We start from the raw sequence: 23,475 nt of genomic DNA on the forward strand, positions 1-23,475 counted from the left end.
AAAAGGGGTTCCCGCCCAAAATGGGTTTTAAACACATCCCACACACAGGGACTTGTGACGCTCTTTATGTTAATAATTGCATGCGCGCGCGCACACACACACACACACACACACACACACACACACACACACACACACACACACACACACACACACACACACACACACACACACACAAACACACACACACACACACACACACAAACACACATGCGTGCGTCATGAGTCCTACCAGTTAGAGGTGGGACCCATGCCCATGACACCTCAAACTGCGGTTCTTATTGTATTATATTTTATTTTGTCTTCGCTATTAGTATTGTTATTTTACTGGTACTTATTTTTTTGCTATTTTTCCTCATCATGGCACTGTCGAGGAGAAAAAGGTCTACCTGTGTATATGTGATGAAACAATAAAAATGCTTGTATGTTTAGACGTTGAATTACACAAGCTAAAAAAAGCCTGCTTGGTTTGTCTGACCCTAGGAGGTGTTGACAGGCCCGTCTGCTGCTGTGTGGAGCTGAAGACCAAGGTCAGAGTGTCATTCATCTCATTATTTTATCATATCTTACTGCTCCTGCAAGGCATATTACTTTTATACAGCCAATCATCCAATATTCTGCATTGACTAAAACAAAATATACATTTTTATTACATTGGTGATTTACACCTGCATATCGTGTTAAAATGTTCTGCATGTTTCAGCATTTTCAGTTCAAAACCTAAAATAAATATATGTAAAACAGATTCTGTAAGGTTTAACCGATTAACCCATTTAGGCCTGACGTCGAAATTTGTAAAATGTCTTCTAAATGGTGACAATCTTCTGAAAAACCTCATGTTTCTGTATCAGTGGTGCTCAATATTTCATGTCAAGGACCCCAAACATGATATGGCCACCGACCCCCATCTGAAAATAATAAATATGTTGTTCTAGGAACGTCTCAGAAGCAAAGATTTGAGTTAAAAACAATATACATTCAGAGATTTGAGACACATTTTCAAGATTTTTCAAAAATAGCAGACCTACAAGCTCGTAGCGCGCCACTCAGTGGCGGGCTATGAGCTTGTAGATCTGCTATTTTTCAATAGCTAAATTATAATATAATGTTTAAAACACCAAAAGGGGTTCCCGCCCCAAAAAGAGGAGCCATGCTCAAGCCATGTACAATACTATTTCTGAATCTGAATAGCCAACGTTAAAATCCGAAATGACACGGATGCTATCTCAGTTCTAACACTGAAGAACGGGACATTGATTCGAGACCCAAATAAACGGTGTTTTCCCTATTCTGTTTGGGAAACATGGTATAAGGTCTAATATCTCTGTTCTTCCAACAGATATCTCACCTGGAGCAGCTGATGGAGATGCAGCTCTGCCTTCTCACAAGACTGGAGAAGCAAGTCAAAAATTGCTGAATGCCCCCTAACCTTAAAAAGGTTGTAATATGAATGTACAATTCATAGTTCATGCACGTTGTTTAAAATGTTCCAGAAGAGTTAGGTGTTCTGAGATTAGTTGCAATTTTCAGGTGAAAGTTAGTTTTTTTGCATTACATTTATTATAATGTAGTTTACAGTAGGCTTGCTCGTTTTACATGTATCAGGAAATACCTGAGTTGCACATGCCCATTCTTTTGCAGGGCACTGTTTGTCTTTTTTTATAGAGCACAGTACTACTAATAACAATTTGAGTTTTTTTTTCCACATTAAAATTCTGTTGTGTAAAAAAGGCATTGAGTAGATGTGATAATTTCCTTTTGAAGGTCTGTTTTGTGGAAATGCGTTCGAGCAGTACTTAGTTTAGACAGTTTTTGGTTTAGACTAGTCATTGGTTAGACCAGTTATTAGTCCTACAACTACAACCTATCTCAAACCCTCACCCTAACCCTAACCTCCCACGGGGCAGCACACCTAAACCTAACCTTAACCCATGTCTAACCAATGACTAGTCTAAACTAAGTATGCACCCCAATGTGATGTACAGATTGGATGATATTGCTCCACTCAACCCTAGCTTGTGGTATAGAGAGTATGTGCATGCTTAAAGTGAATGGCACATCGAGTGGCAAAGCAACAGGCAAAGTGAGTTTAACATTGTTTAATGTTGTTTAATGCAATCAGATAAGACTTTTCTGTGTGGATGTATACAGGCTGTCAAGGCCAGAAAGTAGTTTTTTGCCACTCAGTAGGCGTTCCTGCATAACTTCCTGGTTTGATGATGTCACACGCATACCCTCTATTGCATGAAATCAGAATGAACTAGATAAAGTGCCCCTCGGGGCACAGGTCTCCACCAGGGCAGGTCAGGATGTGGCCTCCTCGTGGCGCTATAATAGGCCAATGTGAAAAGGGTGGCATTTCTTCTTACGCATTGGACGATTTGAGGCACTTTGTTCCAAAGATGTGTTTTGCAAAAAAAAAAAAAACATCCTCAGCCTAGTAGGAAAGTCTGTGAAAGAAATCATGTAAATTGCACTGCGTTCATGATTTGAGGCCTTTTGTTCAACACGGGCCAATCCTGCAAACTTAATTGAAAGCCAATGTTAGCCGATCCGTCTTGAACACGTGGCTATAGAGCTAGTGTGCAACGATTTGCGTGATTTTTGGACAGAATCTGGAGGAGTAATAGCAAAACATGTTTTTCTGGTAGCGCTATAACAGGCCATTCTGGAAAGTTTCACACGCATCCAGGGACAGTGCGCAAAATTTGGCACTGACCGGGTTAACGGTGCCGGAGATTATCTGGTAACAGACGGACACACACACACACACACAGACTCACACAGACTCACACATACGGACGGAGTGCAAAACATACTCTCTCCCCATGCCTTCGGCCTCGTGGAGACAATTACACACTGTTGTGTAGGAGTTCGCCTACTGCTGATGAATTATTGTTTGCCCATTAAAACCGGGAAAGCATTTGTGTGATTTTTAGATGGAAGATAATATACAAGCTCGCATCATGTCACTTGGTGCCGCGCTGCAAGCTTGTACATTTCTGAAAATATTTATTCCAAGATTACAAAAAGATTATGTTGCTATATACTGTACATAGCAACAACCCAAAGATGGGTTCCCGTCTTGAAAAGTGAAAACTTGAGGTGGAACTCTACTGTATGTGTTGCCTCACCCGTTGCAATGACATTTGTGGCCAAATATTTGTGATTCTGTCATCAGGTTTTACCTTTTGGGCTAAATCGTCACCTTATTAAACTAATGGCCTAAGTCATTTTTTGCTGAAAATGAGTTTTTGGCCTAAATAAACTCCTGGTGATGCTGGCCACCTCTGGTAAAATCGCCTAAGCCCTAACGTAAAAGGCCTTCCTGTTACACCCTATTAAAAAAATGGCCTATGTCAAGAGTGAGACTTAGGCCATTTTATTTTGCCTAAGTCATAATAAAATGTGACTTAGGCCATTTTAACACACCTTTCAAAATGGGAGTGAATGGGACTGAATGGGAGTGAATGGGAGGTACTGTTACTATGGGACTGATAGAATGGGAGTGAATGGGAGGTACTGTTACTAGGGACTGATACTATGGGAGCGAATGGGAGTGAATTGGACTGAATGGGACTGAATGGGAATGAATGGGAGTGAATGGGAATGAATGGGAGTGAATGGGAGGCACTGTACTATGGGACTGATACTATGGGAGTGAATGGGACTGAATGGGAGGTACTGTTACTATGGGACTGATACTATAGGAGTGAATGGGAGGTACTGTTACTATGGGACTGATACTATGGGAGTGAATGGGAGTGAATGGGATGAATGGGAGTGACAGTCCCATAGTAACAGTACCTCCCATTCACTCCCATTCAGTCCCATTCACTCCCGTTCACTCCCATTCAGTCCCATTCAGTCCCATTCAGTCCCATTCAGTCCCATTCACTCCCATTCACTCCCATAGTAACAGTACCTCCCATTCACTCCCATTCAGTCCAATTCACTCCCATTCAGTCCAGTTCACTCCCATAGTATCAGTCCCATAGTAACAGTACCTCCCATTCACTCCCATTCACTCCCATAGTAACTACCTCCCATTCACTCCCATTCACTCCCATAGTAACTACCTCCCATTCAGTCCCATTCACTCCCATTCACTCCCATTCACTCCCATAGTATCAGTCCCATAGTAACAGTACCTCCCATTCACTCCCATTCCCTCCCATTCACTCCCATAGTAACTACCTCCCATTCAGTCCCATTCAGTCCCATTCAGTCCCATTCCCTCCCATTCACTCCCATTCACTCCCATAGTATCAGTCCCATAGTAACAGTACCTCCCATTCAGTCCCATTCAGTCCCATTCACTCCCATAGTATCAGTCCCATAGTAACAGTACCTCCCATTCAGTCCCATTCAGTCCCATTCACTCCCATTCACTATCAAATGTCTTTGTGCTCTGATATTATTTTACACACTCTGTGGCTGACCCTAAACCATGGTCTATTAAAAATAATTGGAATAAAAACATTTTGCCTAAGTCACTTACTGCAGAAGTAATTTGGCCTAAATAAGGTTTATAATTGCCTAAGTTAAAATGGCATGTTCAGATATTGGCCTAAGTCATTTTATCCTTACATGTTACATGATTGACATACACCTTTATTTGTATGTCAATAGTCATATTTTTTCATATTTTTTGGAATTGAAATAATTAAGAAATATAATATATTCTACATTTGGCACAGTTTTTTGTGTTTCCTGAAAACCTTGAGAAAATGACTTAGGCAATTAGTTTAATAAGGTGACGAAATGGTAGTCTGGTTAAAAAAGGCCAAATGTGGTGGAAGTAATATATTTTTTTTTGTTTGGGACTGGCTTCACTGTAGGGGCACTGGAACTTGCCCGGCCAATAAAGCAGTGGTTCCCAAACCTTTTCGTGTCAAGGACCCCCAAATCAACATTTATTAGGCCCCCATTTGAAAACATATGCCAGTGACCCCGATAAGGGAGGATTTTTACGGCTCTAGCAGTGATTCCGAAACATAGTAATTTCATGGACTCCCAGTTTCACACGCATTATGCTACGGACCCCCGATTTAATGGCATTTCTATTCTCTGGTACCCCAATTTATATTCTAAAAACACTGTCAATTTAACTCAGAGTGTATGTTAGGGTCCATTTGGTTCCATTTGTACACTCAGTTACAGACCCATAACTATCTCTAATTGAGCTAGGTACCCCCTGGAACTCCCTCAAGTACCCCCAGGGGTCCCGGGACCCCACTTTGGGAACCCATGCAATAAAGCATCTCACCTAACGTCATTTCCATTCCTTGTACTTTTCAGCATTGCATTTCACATAATGCATTAATGAACAGTCTCTCTCTGTAATGTATAATTGCACACAGTCATCACAGCCAGGTTGTTGTCACATGCAGCTTGCCTATCAAATAAAGCAGATATACAAAGTGTAAGGGTTGAGCACAGAACTAACATGGGCACCTAAAAAGGTGAAAGGCAAATGAGCTCTACTAAGGGGTAGTTCACCAAAACACATTTCAATCAATTACTCAACCCATTTAAATCCTTTTTGTTTTTGTCACATTCATTACCCAATATTCTAATAACCAATTTAATTACTGGTAATTGAAGTAAATCGGAGGTGAAAAAAGAAAGACATAAACATTTGACTCTGGGGTAAAATATATTTATATAATTTTGACAGTTTGTTTCACATTTGCTTTGGCTATGTACACTGCCAATATAATAATAAAGCCCTCTGGATTTCAGAGAATAGAATCAACCATGTTCAATGGTGGCAGCAGCGGTGGCCGAACGGATAGCGGCGCGGTCTAGATACCGGAAGGTTCCCAGTTCGAACCAGCCGTCCGACACGTTAAAATTACCACCGCTGAAATGCCCTTGAACAAGGCATCAACCACTACGATGAAATGTGTTCTATGAGCAGGGCCTGGCTGGAAACAAGTTCTTGAGCTTAGCCCAGATACCCTGGGTAAATATAGATTTCATTTCATTTCATTTCATCAAAAGAGTAAATAGTGACACCATGTGGCCAGGGTGGGTCATAACACCATGGTTCATAATACTAGCAAGCCGACGTAGTACCGAAAATAGCCGATCTAGAAGCTCGGCTTTTCTCGTCGATCTGATCTCCAAGGTTTATACTACGACGTCAGCGCAATCCCACAATGCAACAGGACAGGGGTAAAAAAAAGAAAAAAGGTAAACAACAGGAACGATGGCCGCGGACAGTGATGTGAGTATTTCACTTCATAGAACCAGGGAACTTTTATAACAGTCTCTAATATCGTCATGACAGTGAGTTGGTTTCTCAAAGGGCGCTACTATACCTTTATCTATACCTACCTCTGTCTATATGTGTTCCGTGTCGGACTGCTGTGAGTTGGTGATCCTCCGGTTCGATCCCAGCTGAGCTGTCAGGGCGTTGCGCTACATTGGTGTTTTTGATTGATTGATCGATTGAAGTGTTTATTAACAGATTGGATAATTTTCAGTACATTTCAAGCACAACTCCATACTGTGGTGGACGACACCATAAGCCCTGCTGACGCACTGGAGGACCCCAGGGCTATAGGGTCCACCATGTTCAATTCATCATAACATTTAGAGACGTACAACTATACAATACTAAAAACACAAACAATAGGAAATCATCATAGAGGAGGTAATACAAGGGGATTTTTAGATGGAAGATATACAAGCTCGCATCACATCATGTCACTTGGTGCCGTGCTGCAAGCTTGTACATCTGCTATTTCTGAAATATATATTCCAATTCCAATATTTATTCCAAGATTACAAAAAGATTATGTTGCTATATACTGTACATAGCAACCACCCAAAGATGGGTTCCCGTCTTGAAAAGTGAAAACGGTATATAGAGACGTACACAAATATACAATACTAAAAACACAAACAATAGGAAATCATAGAGGAGGTAATAAGGGGGGTGTATACAGTGAAGGGAAAAAGGTGTGTGGAGGATTCAGATTTTCCGGGGGCCAGTTTCGAATTGCAGACGTCCGTAGGTGCCCTTAGAGAGCGGTTTTGAAGGAGTCGAGGGCCCTTCTCGGCCCCACCCCTCTCCCAATGTTTATATTGTGTTAGTTTCCAAGATGGCTGCAGCACCAGGAGTGGGTGGGGCGGAGGTGAGTGGGCGGGGTTGACATATGCCCTTACTGGGCTGCATTCAAGACACTTGCCTTGTGTCTGACACCTGACTTGTGTCTGAACACAGCTTTGATGGATGTGTTCTGCCCCCCTCCCCCCATCAAACAAAATGTTTGGTCAAACCACAGACACAAGACAGGTGTCTTGAATGTGTGAAGGTAGCCCCACCCCTTCCTGGTGCTGCGGCCATCTTGGAAACTAAACACAATATAAACAATTGGAGAGGGGTGGGGCCGAGAAAGGCCCTAATTGTCTTAATGACTGTTGGTAGGGCGTTCCACATTTTGGTGCCATGTGTGTGTGTGTGTGTGTGTGTGTACTGTACTGTGTCCCAGTGTTTTCGAAAACTAAAGGTGGCCTTACACTAGCCGATAATCGGGCATTTTTTGACGCTCGGGGGGTGCCCGACTCAATCGATCTGCTCGGGGCCGCTCAAAGCGCGATCGGGATCGGCCCGATCAACATCAAGCATGTTTGATATTTGCTCTGCCCCGCTCCGATTATCCTGTAGTGTGTGGCGCTATCAGATTTCAGATTGAAAAAAATCGGCTAGTGTAAGGCCACCTTTAGACTAAAAATGTTCGTCGACTACCTTTTTTCACTGACGAAAACTAAATGGAAACTACATGAAAACTAAGCTATGACGACTAAAACTAAGACTAAATATACAGACGATTTTGTCAACAAATAACAAACTAGACTAAAATGTTAGGAGGGGACTAGTGGACAAGAGATCCAGTATAAGTCATTTTGCACTTGTTTGCATGCTGAAAATAGCCGATCTACAAGCTCACAACGCATCGCAGCGCGACGCGTTGTGAGCTTGTAGATCGGCTATTTTCAGCAAGTGAAAAAAACAGGCATTACGACAGCATCAAGGCCCACCAAAATACATTTGTTCGACTAAATCAACTGTAGATTTAGAACGACTAAAATCGTATGATATTTAGTCGACTAAAGCTAGACTAACACTAAAACATTCCAGGTGACTAAAATGTGACTGAAACTATATAAACTATTCAAGAGACTTATACGACTAAAACTATAATCAAAATGTGCTGCCAAAGACAACACTGCTGTGTCCCATCATCTAAAACAACACCAAACTACAGTATGCTGCAAACAAACCGACAGCCCTGGGATCATAAACATGTTTGTCTTTATTTATACAGCCCGAGTCGGAGGTGTTTGAGATCACGGATTTCACCACCGCGTCCGAGTGGGAGAGGTAGGGTAACATCCATGTTGTGTCCAATATATCTGTTATGTTGTTTGTTCCACAAGTAAGAATGCATGACTGATACATGTGTTCTGTCTAATGCATGCTTGCATTCAGCTTGAGGGAGTTCCCGGGGGTCCCCCAGCTAAATGATAGTTTGGAACCAAATGGACCATTATGGGTCTGTAACTTTATAGAGCACCAAAGTCCTGACGTCACTGTCAGTAGAGGGCGTCAGTCCCCAGGTTCGTGTACTTTTTATTTGCATTGTAATCTCCATAGGGGGATTTTAGATCGCCTCATATAAGAACTGTGTTTGAAAAATAAACGGATCATCCCGGCCTTTTCACTCATATGGATATGAAGCATCGACTGAAGGTGGAACTGTACAAATATACCCAAAGAGTAACAAAATAAGCGTTAGAAACGATTCAAACAACCCAGAGACTACATTTCCGGGTAGGCAGGGTGGCTGCATCTGCCCGTCGCACAACAGAAACCGAATGTTAATTACGTTTATTTTTATTTTATTGATATTTATGTTTCGTGGTTAGTACGAGTCGAGTCACCACCAGCTGAGCTTACGTCAACAAGGAATCTCAGGAACGCAATATGTTGACAGCTGGGCATGACGTATATTAGCAGCGACATTGCCTTCATATGTAGTTTCAAGGCTTTTGCGGCCACATTAATTCCATTTTCTCCAGAAACTGGCTGTATCAAATATGAATGGACATCATTAACAACGCACAGCCACTCCCCTGACAGAAAGGCCGGGGTGGTCGGTTTATTTTTCAAACACAGTTCTTATATGAAGCGACCTAAAATCGCCCTATGGAGATTTCACTGCAAATAAAAAAATACATGAACCTGTGTCTTGGTGCCCTCTACTGAAAGTGACGTCAGACTTCGGTGCTCTATACTATAGCCATCTAATGAAAACAGTCCAACTGAAGTCATCCCCTTACAGGTTTGTGTCAAGAGTGGAGGAAGTCTTAAATGACTGGAAACTGATTGGGAGTTCTGCAGCGGGCAAGACTTCGCCAGAGAAGGTATGCAGTAGTCTCCTCTCCATTTTTGGCAAATATGTTTAGTGTAGGAGGAAAAAAAGTAGAGGGAGGGGTCTAAGTCTAGACTCCTGGGTGACTCCAGTCAACTAATTATAGGTTTTAACTAAGTGCTTATTAATAATTAATACATGTCTGCATTCTCTCTCTGTCCTGCCCCCCCCAGGGTGAATACACCAGTGGCTCGTGGGAGGAGAAGACTCATGAGATTAACTTTGCAGACTTTAAATTCTCCATAACTCATCACTACTTGAAGCAGGAGGGCGATGGGGGCGACGCGAAGGAGGAACCAGAGGAAGGTACGGTCAACGGTGATGTTTTGGTTTGTTGTAGTTTACAGTAGGCATACACTCAACTCACGATACCATACGTATCACGATATGAGGTTCTTCACCATACGATATTTTAGACACAAAATTATTTTCCAGACAAATGACAATTATTTTATTTTTTTTATGTTTTATTTTCCCCTCCCTCCCCCTCCGAGCTTTTTTCACATTTTTTATTGAACTACATTGCAAAAGAAGCATTAGCCTACTTTTCATGTAAAATTACTTAATTTCTGTAAACATGCTTTCTTGTTTAGAACCTAGCTCGACGTAATAGGCCTGACGTCGAAAAATTAAAAAATGTCACGATTTTTCAAAAATACCAGACCTACAAGCTCGTTACGAGCTTTTTCATTTGCTTCTTTCTTTCGTTTTAGGGATTTTAGCTCTTTTTGACAGGGGGGCGGGGGCATTCGAACATGGGGCTAAATATGTATTTGTTTACAATTTTTTATGGCGATTTATTTTTTTATTATTTACTATAGTCCTACTAGACACCGAGAACCAATATGTCAGTTTGTCACATTCAATAGATCCTGTGATATTTTGTGGCCAGATGGGGTTCTCGGTGTCTAGTAGGACTATAGTAAATAATAAAAAAATAAATCGCCATAAAAAATTGTAAACAAATACATATTTAGCCCCATGTTCGAATGCGATCCAAATCGTAGCGCGCCACTCGGTGGCGCGCTATGAGCTTGTAGATCTGCTATTTTTCAATAGCTAAAGTATAACATAATGCTTTAAAACACCAAATGGGGTTCCCGCCCAGAATGGGTTAAACTAACCCAACTTTGATCTCTTTCTTTAGATGCCTTTCCCCTGGCTATGCAGGACCTCCTGTGTATGAACAATGACTTCCCTTCCAGAGCCCACTGCCTGGTCAGATGGTGAGCAGTGTTTTGATTTTAGTTTTAGTCATAGTCTCTTCAATGGTTTTTATTTAGTTTCAGTCACATTTTAGTCACCTGGGATTTTTTTGTTTTAGTCGACTAAATCTACAGTTGATTTAGTCGGAACAAAATGTATTTTGGCGGGCCTTGATGCCGTCATAATGACAGATTTCTTTACTTGCTGAAAATAGCCGATCTACAAGCAAACAATGCGTCGCAGCGTGACACATTGTGAGCTTGTAGATCTGCTTTTTTCACCCAGCAACCAAGTGTAAAATGACTTATACTGGATCTCTTGTCCACTATAGTCCCTTCCTAACATTTTAGTCTAGTTTTTATTTGTTGATGAAATCGTCAGTATATTTAATGTATATTTAATTTTCATGTAGTTTCCATTTAGTTTTCGTCAGTGGAAAAAAGTAGTCGACGAACATTTTCCGTCTTAGTTTTAGTCGACGGAAACAACACGGTCCAGTCAGTGTGAGTCACACACCTTTTGAAACAACACGGTCCAGTCAGTGTGTGTCACATACCTTTGAAACAACACGGTCCAGTCAGTGTGTGTCACACCTTTGAAACAACACGGTCCAGTCAGTGTGTGTCACATACCTTTGAAACAACACGGTCCAGTCAGTGTGTGTCACACCTTTGAAACAACACGGTCCAGTCAGTGTGTGTCACACACCTTTGAAACAACACGGTCCAGTCAGTGTGTGTCACACCTTTGAAACAACACGGTCCAGTCAGTGTGTGTCACACCTTTGAAACAACACGGTCCAGTCAGTGTGTGTCACACCTTTGAAACAACACGGTCCAGTCAGTGTGTGTCACACCTTTGAAACAACACGGTCCAGTCAGTGTGTGTCACACACCTTTGAAACAACACGGTCCAGTCAGTGTGTGTCACACCTTTGAAACAACACGGTCCAGTCAGTGTGTGTCACACCTTTGAAACAACACGGTCCAGTCAGTGTGTGTCACACCTTTGAAACAACACGGTCCAGTCAGTGTGTGTCACACCTTTGAAACAACACGGTCCAGTCAGTGTGTGTCACACCTTTGAAACAACACGGTCCAGTCAGTGTGTGTCACACACCTTTGAAACAACACGGTCCAGTCAGTGTGAGTCACATACCTTTGAAACAACACGGTCCAGTCAGTGTGTGTCACATACCTTTGAAACAACACGGTCCAGTCAGTGTGTGTCACACCTTTGAAACAACACGGTCCAGTCAGTGTGTGTCACACCTTTGAAACAACACGGTCCAGTCAGTGTGTGTCACACCTTTGAAACAACACGGTCCAGTCAGTGTGTGTCACACCTTTGAAACAACACGGTCCAGTCAGTGTGTGTCACACCTTTGAAACAACACGGTCCAGTCAGTGTGTGTCACACCTTTGAAACAACACAGTCCAGTCAGTGTGTGTCACACCTTTGAAACAACACGGTCCAGTCAGTGTCACACACCTTTGAAACAACACGGTCCAGTCAGTGTGAGTCACACACCTTTGAAACAACACGGTCCAGTCAGTGTGTGTCACACCTTTGAAACAACACGGTCCAGTCAGTGTGTGTCACACCTTTGAAACAACACGGTCCAGTCAGTGTGTGTCACACCTTTGAAACAACACGGTCCAGTCAGTGTGTGTCACACCTTTGAAACAACACGGTCCAGTCAGTGTGTGTCACACCTTTGAAACAACACGGTCCAGTCAGTGTGTGTCACACCTTTGAAACAACACGGTCCAGTCAGTGTGTGTCACACACCTTTGAAACAACACGGTCCAGTCAGTGTGAGTCACATACCTTTGAAACAACACGGTCCAGTCAGTGTGTGTCACATACCTTTGAAACAACACGGTCCAGTCAGTGTGTGTCACACCTTTGAAACAACACGGTCCAGTCAGTGTGTGTCACACCTTTGAAACAACACGGTCCAGTCAGTGTGTGTCACACCTTTGAAACAACACGGTCCAGTCAGTGTGTGTCACACCTTTGAAACAACACGGTCCAGTCAGTGTGTGTCACACCTTTGAAACAACACAGTCCAGTCAGTGTGTGTCACACCTTTGAAACAACACGGTCCAGTCAGTGTCACACACCTTTGAAACAACACAGTCCAGTCAGTGTGTGTCACACCTTTGAAACAACACAGTCCAGTCAGTGTGTGTCACATACCTTTGAAACAACACGGTCCAGTCAGTGTGTGTCACACCTTTGAAACAACACAGTCCAGTCAGTGTGTGTCACACCTTTGAAACAACACGGTCCAGTCAGTGTGTGTCACACCTTTGAAACAACACGGTCCAGTCAGTGTGTGTCACACCTTTGAAACAACACGGTCCAGTCAGTGTGTGTCACACCTTTGAAACAACACGGTCCAGTCAGTGTGTGTCACACCTTTGAAACAACACGGTCCAGTCAGTGTGTGTCACATACCTTTGAAACAACACAGTCCAGTCAGTGTGTCACACACCTTTGAAACAACACAGTCCAGTCAGTGTGTGTCACACACCTTTGAAACAACACGGTCCAGTCAGTGTGTGTCACACACCTTTGAAACAACACGGTCCAGTCAGTGTGTGTCACATACCTTTGAAACAACACGGTCCAGTCAGTGTGTGTCACATACCTTTGAAACAACACGGTCCAGTCAGTGTGTGTCACATACCTTTGAAACAACACGGTCCAGTCAGTGTGTGTCACACCTTTGAAACAACACGGTCCAGTCAGTGTGTGTCACATACCTTTGAAACAACACGGTCCAGTCAGTGTGTGTCACACCTTTGAAACAACACGGTCCAGTCAGTGTGTGTCACACCTTTGAAACTACACGGTCCAGTCAGTGTGTGTCACATACCTTTGAAACAACACAGTCCAGTCAGTGTGTGTCACATACCTTTGAAACAACACGGTCCTGTCAGTGTGTGTCACACCTTTGAAACAACACGGTCCAGTCAGTGTGTGTCACACCTTTGAAACAACACGGTCCAGTCAGTGTGTGTCACACCTTTGAAACAACACGGTCCAGTCAGTGTGTGTCACACACCTTTGCTTGCACCCAGAATTCAGATTTGCGCTGGGAGCCTTTTACAGCTGCTATTTTTTAATAGCCAACGCACAAATCTATAATACATTTGGGAACTCACCAACTCTCTGTGTAGAGGAGCTGACACCACATCATGGGTGTCTGGTTTAGAGTTTTAATGCCATATCATCAATTCTTACCCACTTCTCTTTATAGATGAGACAGGAGAAAAGTGAACGTTATCATGCAACAGAATGTTGTCTATTTCCCCTTTAACTGTGTGTCTCTGTGTCTGTGTTTGGACAGGTATGGTATTCGGGAGTTTCTGATCATCTCCCCGGGTGCAAACTGTGAGGCCATCATCAGCGAGTCCAAATGCAACCTGCTGCTGAGCTCCGTGTCCATCTCTCTGGCCAACAGCGGCTGGTAAGTCACCCTCTCTGGGCTCCGTGTCCTTCTCTCTGGCCAACAGCGGCTGGTAAGTCACCCTCTCTGGGCTCCGTGTCCTTCTCTCTGGCCAACAGCGGCTGGTAAGTCACCCTCTCTGAGCTCCTTGTCCATCTCTCTGGCCAACAGCGGCTGGTAAGTCTCCCTCTCTGGGCTCCGTGTCCTTCTCTCTGGCCAACAGTGGCTGGTAAGTCTCCCTCTCTGAGCTCCCTGTCCATCTCTCTGGCCAACAGCGGCTGGTAAGTCTCCCTCTCTGAGCTCCGTGTCCATCTCTCTGGCCAACAGCGGCTGGTAAGTCTCCCTCTCTGGGCTCCGTATCCATCTCTCTGGCCAACAGTGGCTGGTAAGTCTCTGATGAATAGTAGAGTTGTTCCGACACCAATACCAGTGTCCAAAAAGCTCCCGAATCGTGCCGATATACTCCCTAAATGGCTGGTATCGGCGAGTATGCCAGTCTCTGCATTTGAATGCTTCAGTTGATGCTGCACTATCGCGAAAAAAGTCTTCTGAAAGAATATATATTCAAAGATTTGTGCTGCATTTTCACTATTTAAAAAAAATAGCAGATCTAACAAGCTCGTAGCGTGCCACCGAGTGGCGCGCTATGAGCTTGTAGATCTGCTATTTTTCAATAGCTAAAGTATAACATAATGCTTAGTTAAAACACCAAAAGGGGTTCCCGCCCAGAATGGGTTAACTGTACTATTATTTTACTTTTTAGATCGTCCTTTAGATCGTCGTTTTCAAACTTTTAATTTCAAGGACCACGTTGACTTTGAGAGTGTACAAATGGAACGGTAAAAAATCCATTTGGGTCTCAGAGTTACGGACCTGTAAGGGTCCATTTGGGTCCATGTGTTACACTCTCAGAGTTACAGACCTGTAAGGGTCCATTTGGGTCCATGTGTTACACTCTCAGAGTTACGGACCTGTAAGGCTCCATTTGGGTCCATGTGTTACACTCTCAGAGTTACAGACCTGTAAGGGTCCATTTGGTTCCATGTGTACACTCTCAGAGTTACGGACCTGTAAGGGTCCATTTGTTACACTCTCAGAGGTACGGACCTGTAAGGGTCCATTTGGGTCCATGTGTTACACTCTCAGAGTTACGGACCTGTAAGGGTCCATGTGTTACACTCTCAGAGTTACGGACCTGTAAGGGTCCATTTGGGTCCATGTGTTACACTCTCAGAGTTACGGACCTGTAAGGGTCCATGTGTACACTCTCAGAGTTACGGACCTGTAAGGGTCCATTTGGGTCCATGTGTACACTCTCAGAGTTACAGACCTGTAAGGGTCCATTTGGGTCCATGTGTTACACTCTCAGAGTTACGGACCTGTAAGGGTCCATGTGTTACACTCTCAGAGTTACGGACCTGTAAGGGTCCATTTGGGTCCATGTGTTACACTCTCAGAGTTACAGACCTGTAAGGGTCCATGTTTACACTCTCAGAGTTACGGACCTGTAAGGGTCCATGTTTACACTCTCAGAGTTACAGACCTGTAAGGGTCCATGTTTACACTCTCAGAGTTACGGACCTGTAAGGGTCCATTTGGGTCCATGTGTACACTCTCAGAGTTACAGACCTGTAAGGGTCCATGTTTACACTCTCAGAGTTACGGACCTGTAAGGGTCCATGTTTACACTCTCAGAGTTACAGACCTGTAAGGGTCCATGTTTACACTCTCAGGGTTACAGACCTGTAAGGGTCCATTTGGGTCCATGTGTACACTCTCAGAGTTACAGACCTGTAAGGGTCCATTTGGGTCCATGTGTACACTCTCAGAGTTACAGACCTGTAAGGGTCCATGTTTACACTCTCAGTGTTACGGACCTGTAAGGGTCCATGTGTACACTCTCAGAGTTACAGACCTGTAAGGGTCCATTTGGGTCCATGTGTTACACTCTCAGAGTTACGGACCTGTAAGGGTCCATGTGTACACTCTCAGAGTTACGGACCTGTAAGGGTCCATCTGGAACCCCCTCAAGGAACACAGAGAGTCCCTGAACCACACTTTGAGATAAACTGTCCTTTTTGAATGGTGCAAACCACTCCAACAACCAGCTTTGTCTGTACCTGTGTACCCGTGTATGTACCCGTGTACCTGTACGTGGGACCCAAATAAATGAGCATGGTTACTATGGTCACTGACATTATGTCAGACCACAGCTGATCAGGCTATATAAGACCTTGCACCACTCAGTTCACACGGGTGTGATTTTTTTTTGGGTTAACTGCTCCTTTACACAGATCTCGAACATAGATAAATCCCCTTGCACTAGTGTGGACCAAATGTCCCCACAAGTATAGCAGAATATGACAGACAGACCATTTTCCTGGTGTCGCCAGATCAGAGTCAAAAGGTGCAGATGAGAATTGCTGTGTGAATTGGTATCGTTAAGGCGTGCATGGCAACAGTTTGTGTTGCGTTTGATTTCACACCAGAAGATATATAAGATGATGCACCGTGTTGAAAATAACTGTAGACGTCGAGAGAGAGAAGAGAGAGAGAGAGACATAGACAGACAGACAGACAGACAGACAGAAAAGGCGATGTTGTCTTGGATCGTTTCCAAAACAGGAGGACCAAAGCGAGCCGAACATGCTGCTGTAGCAGTGAGGAAGAAACTATATTCCTTTGGAGGCTGTGGTGGAGGGAGATACAACAACATGGAACAGATGGACGTCCATGTCTTCAACACAGTGTCTTTATGCTGGAAGAAGTTACCTCCAGTGGAATCTGGAAGAGGAGACGGTGACCTAGAGGTTCCATCCAGGCGCAACGGCCACACAGCTGTGTTGGTTGAAGATACAGTCTACATCTGGGGAGGCTATCATCCTTACTGCAATGTGCTTTATGCATTTGATGTTGACGCCCACAGATGGTTCAAACCCAGTGTTTCTGGCACTGTCCCAGAGGAGAGGTACTACCACACAGCCTGTGTGTTGGGGAAGGTTATGTTTATCCATGGAGGATCCACCCAGACTGGACTCACTAATGACATGTACAAGTTAGACACAAGCACAATGGTCTGGACTTTAATGAACACTAGAGGAACTCCACCTCCTGCTACATACCTTCACTCTGCTACCATCATCGGGTCAAATATGTTTATATTTGGGGGCTACATGGGGGTGGGTCAGTACTACAACACCACCAGAGTGTTTGACACAGAGAACAACCACTGGCTGAACACACCGTCTGCACAGCCTCTTCCAGTAGGACGTCAGGATCATTCAGTATTTACCTACAATGGAGAGCTGTACATATTTGGTGGCTGGAACGGTAAGACCCTCAATGATTTGTGGAAATTCAGTCCAGAGACCTTCTCCTGGAAGAAAGTTGAGCCCAAGGGGAAAGGACCAGGTCCAATGTACTATATGTGCTGTTGCATTGTGGGAGATCGTATTATCCATTTCGAAGGATACAGAGACAACACACCCACTGATGAGCTGTGCATCTTAGACTTGAGTCCTTCTTTTAAGACTTTATGTAAACTAGCAGTTATTCAGTACGGTCTGGATCAGTCTGAACTCCCACACGACATCAGGTGGGAACTGGTAGCCATGACAACCAACAGTGTGCTCACTGCCAACAAGGTCACTAAAAGAAGGAAAAGCAGAAGACATTGAGTCAACTAAACCAGACTCCATGTGACCACCAGTATAATGACATCACTCATGTACAGTATGACATCACCACTATGACGCCAGTCATGTCCGTATTTGGGCGTAAGGTTTTCAGCACAAGTCAAGGTTGTAATGTTGTGCGTGTTTCATCCTCCTGTGCCGTTGTGTCAACTTAACTATGCTCAATAAAATAAATGCTTTCATTTGGACTGAGCTCAGATTGCACTTGAATAGAGTCAATTACACATCCTACCTGGGTTGGGTTTTTATTTTTTTGAGCAGTGCTGGCCCCTCCTATGCACAGTTTTGTGTGTGTCTGCAGCACCGAATGTGATGATTTGATTGGCTGATTTGATATGATGACGTCATCGTCATACATCATCACTGCTCACTGTATGATGATAAGAGCGCTGCTCACTTCACATGAGTGTGATTCTTTTTCTTTTTTAACACCTGGCTTTGTGTGTTCGGCTTGTGACGCCACGTGTGTGGCTAAGTCTATGGACTTTGTATGAGGGATATTCTTCTGCACATCAAATTACCAAGTCAATGGCAAATGACGTAAGTGGGTGACTTACATGGTCATCATTAGAAGCACCTCTCACTTCACACAAGTGTGATTTTTTTTTTTACTCCGTTCTGAATTTTCATCAACGTTTTTGTCCAGCTTTGTGCGTCGGCGTTTACCACATTTGAGATGATTTGATTGGCTGAGCACGGAATGTGATGTATGATGATGTACGACGATAAGATCGCCCCTCACTTCACACAAGTGTGATTTATTTTTAACCCATTCTGAATTTCCGTCGAGTACGCGTGTGTGTGTGTGTGTGTGTGTGTGTGTGTGTGTGTGTGTGTGTGTGTGTGTGTGTGTGTGTGTGTGTGTGTGTGTGTGTGTGTGTGTGTGTGTGTGTGTGTGTGTGTGTGTGTGTGTGTGTGTGTGTGTGTGTGTGTCACATAATGTGATGATTTAATTGGCTGATGTACAGTATGATGACATCATCATCTTGATGAAAGGCACCGCTCACTGTATGATGATAAGAGCGCTGCTCACTTCACATGAGTGTGATTTGTTTTCTTTCTTGAGGGGTGCTAGCCCCTACAACGCCTGGCTTTGTGTTCGGCCTGTGATGCCATGTGTGTGGCTTTAAGTCTATGGACTTTGTATGACGGATATTCTTCTGTACATCAAAGCCAATGGTAAATGACGTAAGTGGGTGACCTCATCATCATAAATGATCATCATGATAAATATTGACCTGCATTGAATCCAAGGCTTCATGGGGTGTGTAATTCACTCTTCGCTAAGTCCCACCCATGCCCGTTGTTGGCCAATACCACGTTAGCGACGGTTACTAAGGTAAGATACTGGTCACGCTTGCATGCTGGTCAAATACCTGGCTCTCATAGACTTCCATTGTAACGGGGAAACAGCTCTCAAAGTCAGTCAGTTAGCACATAAGCGAACACAACAAAAGCTGATTCTGACAGTTTATGACATCAGGAAAACTCATGCCGTTTTATTTTCGTCTTTTGATAGATTTATAAAGTAACTATTTTGGTTGGAGATATACAGTGAAGTGGTTCTGGTGTTCCCAACTCTCGTTTGTAAACAAGTCGCCATGCTGTTTGAGATGCACCCAGCTGCAGTCCCAGACATTTCTCCTAAAGTGTCTCCCTCAAACACGTCCAAAATTGTGTATGGTGTTTGCGACAAGTGGACAAGATCAAATACATTTGTTTACATCCAAACGGCCTGAGACCGAGGCTACTTCAGAAGTGTGTGTACAGATTTGGACCAATCGGATCGTTTTGTAGGCAAACCGGAACTTCTTTCCACACAAACTTGTCAGGGTTGCCAGGTCTGCTTATTTCCTGCTACTTTTGGCTTAAAGGGTAAGACCACTTTTGTAGAGGTTTGGGTTGTGTAGTTACCTTGCCATGATGTAACTCCAAATGTGGACAAGAAATCAAAAATAATTTCTCCAGTGATTTGAAATTGATAATTCAAAATATGCTCCTCATTGACTTACATTGTACGCTGAAACAGCTCTCAAAGTCACTCTTTTAGTACGTAAACAAACACAAACAAAGTTGTTTCTGACAATATAGAGCAACACCAAAACTCATGTGGTTTTATTTCTTCATAAAAATGGTAACTTCCTGTTGATTTGTCCATTTTTATTCAGAAGAAAACCCGGACTGGATCCATGGATCCAGATCTTCATATAGTAAAATCAACAGGAAGTTACCATTTTTATGAAGAAATAAAACCACATGAGTTTTGGTGTTGCTCTATATTGTCTGAAACAACTTTGTTTGTGTTTGTTTACGTACTAAAAGAGTGACTTTGAGAGCTGTTTCAGCGTACAATGTAAGTCAATGAGGAGCATATTTTGAATTATCAATTTCTAATCACTGGAGAAATTATTTTTGATTTCTTGTCCACATTTGGAGTTACATCATGGCAAGGTAACTACACAACCCAAACCTCTACAAAAGTGGTCTTACCCTTTAAGGCTAATAATTAGTGTATGTAATACATTACCAAAACATTAATTATCATAGACATAGGCCTACATAGTATTTATAATGATAAATGCATACAATCTTTTTATTATGATTATATATGGTCATATTATTGTTTGTTTTGGCTTGTTTTTCTTGATTTGGCTTTAAGAGTTGGCTTGTTTTTGGAGGTGGGTTGGCTTATTTCTCTCACACAATGTGGCAACACTGAAGTCAAAACAAAAACAAAGACAACGTTGACATTTTTTATTAAAAATAAAACGCATGAGTTTTCCTGATGTCAAACAGTCAGAATCAGCTTAGTGTTCTAAAAGAGTGACTTTGAGAGCTGTTCCCCCGTTACAATGGAAGTCAATGAGAGCCTATTTTTATTTCTAATATGTACTATTAAACTGCACAACGGAGCGAAATATGGAACGGACTAGTTTGCTCATAACAAGGTAAGAAAACAAACCCTCTTTCTGAGGTCCACACATGCTGTACAGCAAATATATTTATTGACACTGCTTAAACATTTTGACCAGCATTGCAAGCGTGACCAGTATCCTACCTTAGTAACCGTCGCTAACGTGGTATTGGCCAACAACGGGCTTGGGTGGGACTTAGCGAAGAGCTAATTGATAGAAAATAAGTATTTTGTTTGGGTGAACTGCTCCTTTACACAGATCTCGAACATAGATAAATCCCCTTGCACTAGTGAGGACCAAATGTCCCCACAAGTATAGCAGAATATGACACACAGACCATTTTCCTGGTGTCGCCAGATCAGAGTCAAAAGTTGCAGATGAGAATTGCTGTGTGAATTGGTATCGTTAAGGCGTGCATGGCAACAGTTTGTGTTGCGTGTGATTTCACACCAGAAGTTATATAAGGTGATGCACCGTGTTGAAAATGACTGTAGAGGTCGAGAGAGAGAAGAGAGACAGACACAGACAGACAGATAGACAGAAAGACAGAAAAGGCGATGTTGTCTTGGACCGTTTCCAAAACAGGAGGACCAAAGCGCGCCGAACATGCTGCTGTAGCAGTGAGGAAGAAACTATATTCCTTTGGAGGCTGTGGTGGAGGGAGATACAACAACATGGAACAGATGGACGTCCATGTCTTCAACACAGTGTCTTTATGCTGGAAGAAGTTACCTCCAGTGGAATCTGGAAGAGACGGTGACCTAGAGGTTCCATCCAGGCGCAACGGCCACACAGCTGTGTTGGTTGAAGATACAGTCTACATCTGGGGAGGCTATCCTTACTGCAATGTGCTTTATGCATTTGATGTTGACGCCCACAGTTGGTTCAAACCCAGCAGGGTTTCTGGTACTGTCCCAGAGGGGAGGAGCTACCACTCAGCCTGTGTGTTGGAGAAGGTTATGTTTATCCATGGAGGATACACCCAGACTGGATCCATGTACAAGTTGGACATGGACATGTACAAGTTGGACACCAGCACAATGGTCTGGACTTTAATGAACACCAGAGGAACTGCACCTCCTGCTACATCACTTCACTCTGCCACCATCATCGGGACAAAGACGTTTGTATTTGGGTTCGTGGGGAACCAGTGGTACGACAACATCAGAGTGTTTGACACAGAGAACAATCTCTGGCTGAACACACTTTCTGCACAGCCTCTTCCAGAAGAACGCTTCGGTCATTCATCAATTATCTACAATGGAGAGCTGTACATATTTGGTGGCTGGAACTGTAAGAGCTTCAATGATTTGTGGAAATTCAGTCCAGAGACCTTCTCCTGGAAGAAGGTTGAGCCCAAGGGGAAAGGACCAGGTCCAATGTACCATATGTGCTGTTGCATTGTGGGAGATCGTATCATCCTTTTTGGAGGATACAGAGACAACACACCCACTGATGAGCTGTACATCTTAGACTTGAGCCCTTTTAAGACTTTATGTAAACTAGCAGTTATTCAGTACGGTCTGGATCAGTCTGAACTCCCACACGACATCAGGTGGGAACTGGTAGCCATGACAACCAACAGTGCTCACTGCCAACAAGGTCACTAAAAGAAGGAAAAGCAGAAGACATTGAGTCAACTAAACCAGACTCCATGTGACCACCAGTATAATGACATCACTCATGTACAGTATGACATCACCACTATGACGCCAGTCATGTCCGTATTTGGGCGTAAGGTTTTCAGCCCAAGTCAAGGTTGTAATGTTGTGCGTGTTTCATCCTCCTGTGCCGTTCTGTCAACTTAACTACGCTCAATAAAATAAATGCTTTCATTTGGACTGAGCTCAGATTGCACTTGAATAGAGCGCCGAAGTATGACGTCAATTACACATCCTACCTGGGTTGGGTTTTTATTTTTTTGAGCGGTGCTGGCCCCTCCTATGCACAGCTTTGTGTGTGTCTGCAGCACCGAATGTGATGATTTGATTGGCTGATTAGATATGATGACGTCATCGTCATACATCATCATCATCTTGATGAAAGGCACCGCTCACTGTATGATAAGAGCGCCGCTCACTTCACATGAGTGTGATTGTTTTTCTTTTTTAACACCTGGCTTTGTGTGTTCGGCTTGTGACGTCACGTGTAGCTAAGTCTATGGACTTTGTATGGAGGATATTCTTCTGCACATCAAATTACCAAGTCAATGGTAAATGACGTAAGTGGGTGACTTACATGGTCATCATTAGAAGCACCTCTCACTTCACACAAGTGTGATTTTTTTTTACTCCGTTCTGAATTTTCATCAACGTTTTTGTCCAGCTTTGTGCGTCGGCGTTTACCACATTTGAGATGATTTGATTGGCTGAGCACGGAATGTGATGTATGATGATGTACGACGATAAGATCGCCCCTCACTTCACACAAGTGTGATTTCTTTTTAACCCATTCTGAATTTCCGTCGAGTACGCACAGCTGTGTGTGTGTGTGTGTGTGTGTGTGTGTGTGTGTGTGTGTGTGTGGCACATAATGTGATGATTTAATTGGCTGATGTACAGTATGATGACATCATCATCTTGATGAAAGGCACCGCTCACTGTATGATGATAAGAGCGCTGCTCACTTCACATGAGTGTGATTTGTTTTCTTTCTTGAGGGGTGCTAGCCCCTACAACGCCTGGCTTTGTCTTCGGCCTGTGATGCCATGTGTGTGGCTATAAGTCTATGGACTTTGTATGACGGATATTCTTCTG

General features: G+C 43.3%; 2 protein-coding genes across 7 annotated transcripts in view; both read left to right on the forward strand.

The window, feature by feature from the left end:
• The window catches only part of LOC306935898 (tudor domain-containing protein 1-like), a 36,324-nt gene extending 34,603 nt beyond the window's left edge, over positions 1–1,721 (forward strand). For all 6 annotated transcript variants that reach the window (XM_079519214.1, XM_079519216.1, XM_079519217.1 and 3 more), the window contains 2 exons: positions 484–530; positions 1,340–1,721. In XM_079519214.1, coding sequence (XP_079375340.1) covers positions 484–530; positions 1,340–1,417 — 125 coding nt within the window. In that variant the 3' untranslated portion in view covers positions 1,418–1,721. The remainder of the gene's footprint in view (positions 1–483; positions 531–1,339) is intronic.
• A 4,452-nt stretch (positions 1,722–6,173) lies between these two features.
• Positions 6,174–23,475, forward strand: part of rab3gap1 (RAB3 GTPase activating protein subunit 1) — a 113,625-nt gene continuing 96,323 nt past the window's right edge. Inside the window, exons 1-6 of the mRNA XM_079518658.1 lie at positions 6,174–6,232; positions 8,340–8,395; positions 9,357–9,438; positions 9,620–9,752; positions 10,594–10,672; positions 14,011–14,130. Coding sequence (XP_079374784.1) covers positions 6,215–6,232; positions 8,340–8,395; positions 9,357–9,438; positions 9,620–9,752; positions 10,594–10,672; positions 14,011–14,130 — 488 coding nt within the window. The 5' untranslated portion in view covers positions 6,174–6,214. The remainder of the gene's footprint in view (positions 6,233–8,339; positions 8,396–9,356; positions 9,439–9,619; positions 9,753–10,593; positions 10,673–14,010; positions 14,131–23,475) is intronic.

The sequence above is a fragment of the Electrona antarctica genome (genome assembly GCF_951216825.1).
Source record: "Electrona antarctica genome assembly, chromosome: 13".
NCBI classification, from domain to species: domain Eukaryota; kingdom Metazoa; phylum Chordata; class Actinopteri; order Myctophiformes; family Myctophidae; genus Electrona; species Electrona antarctica.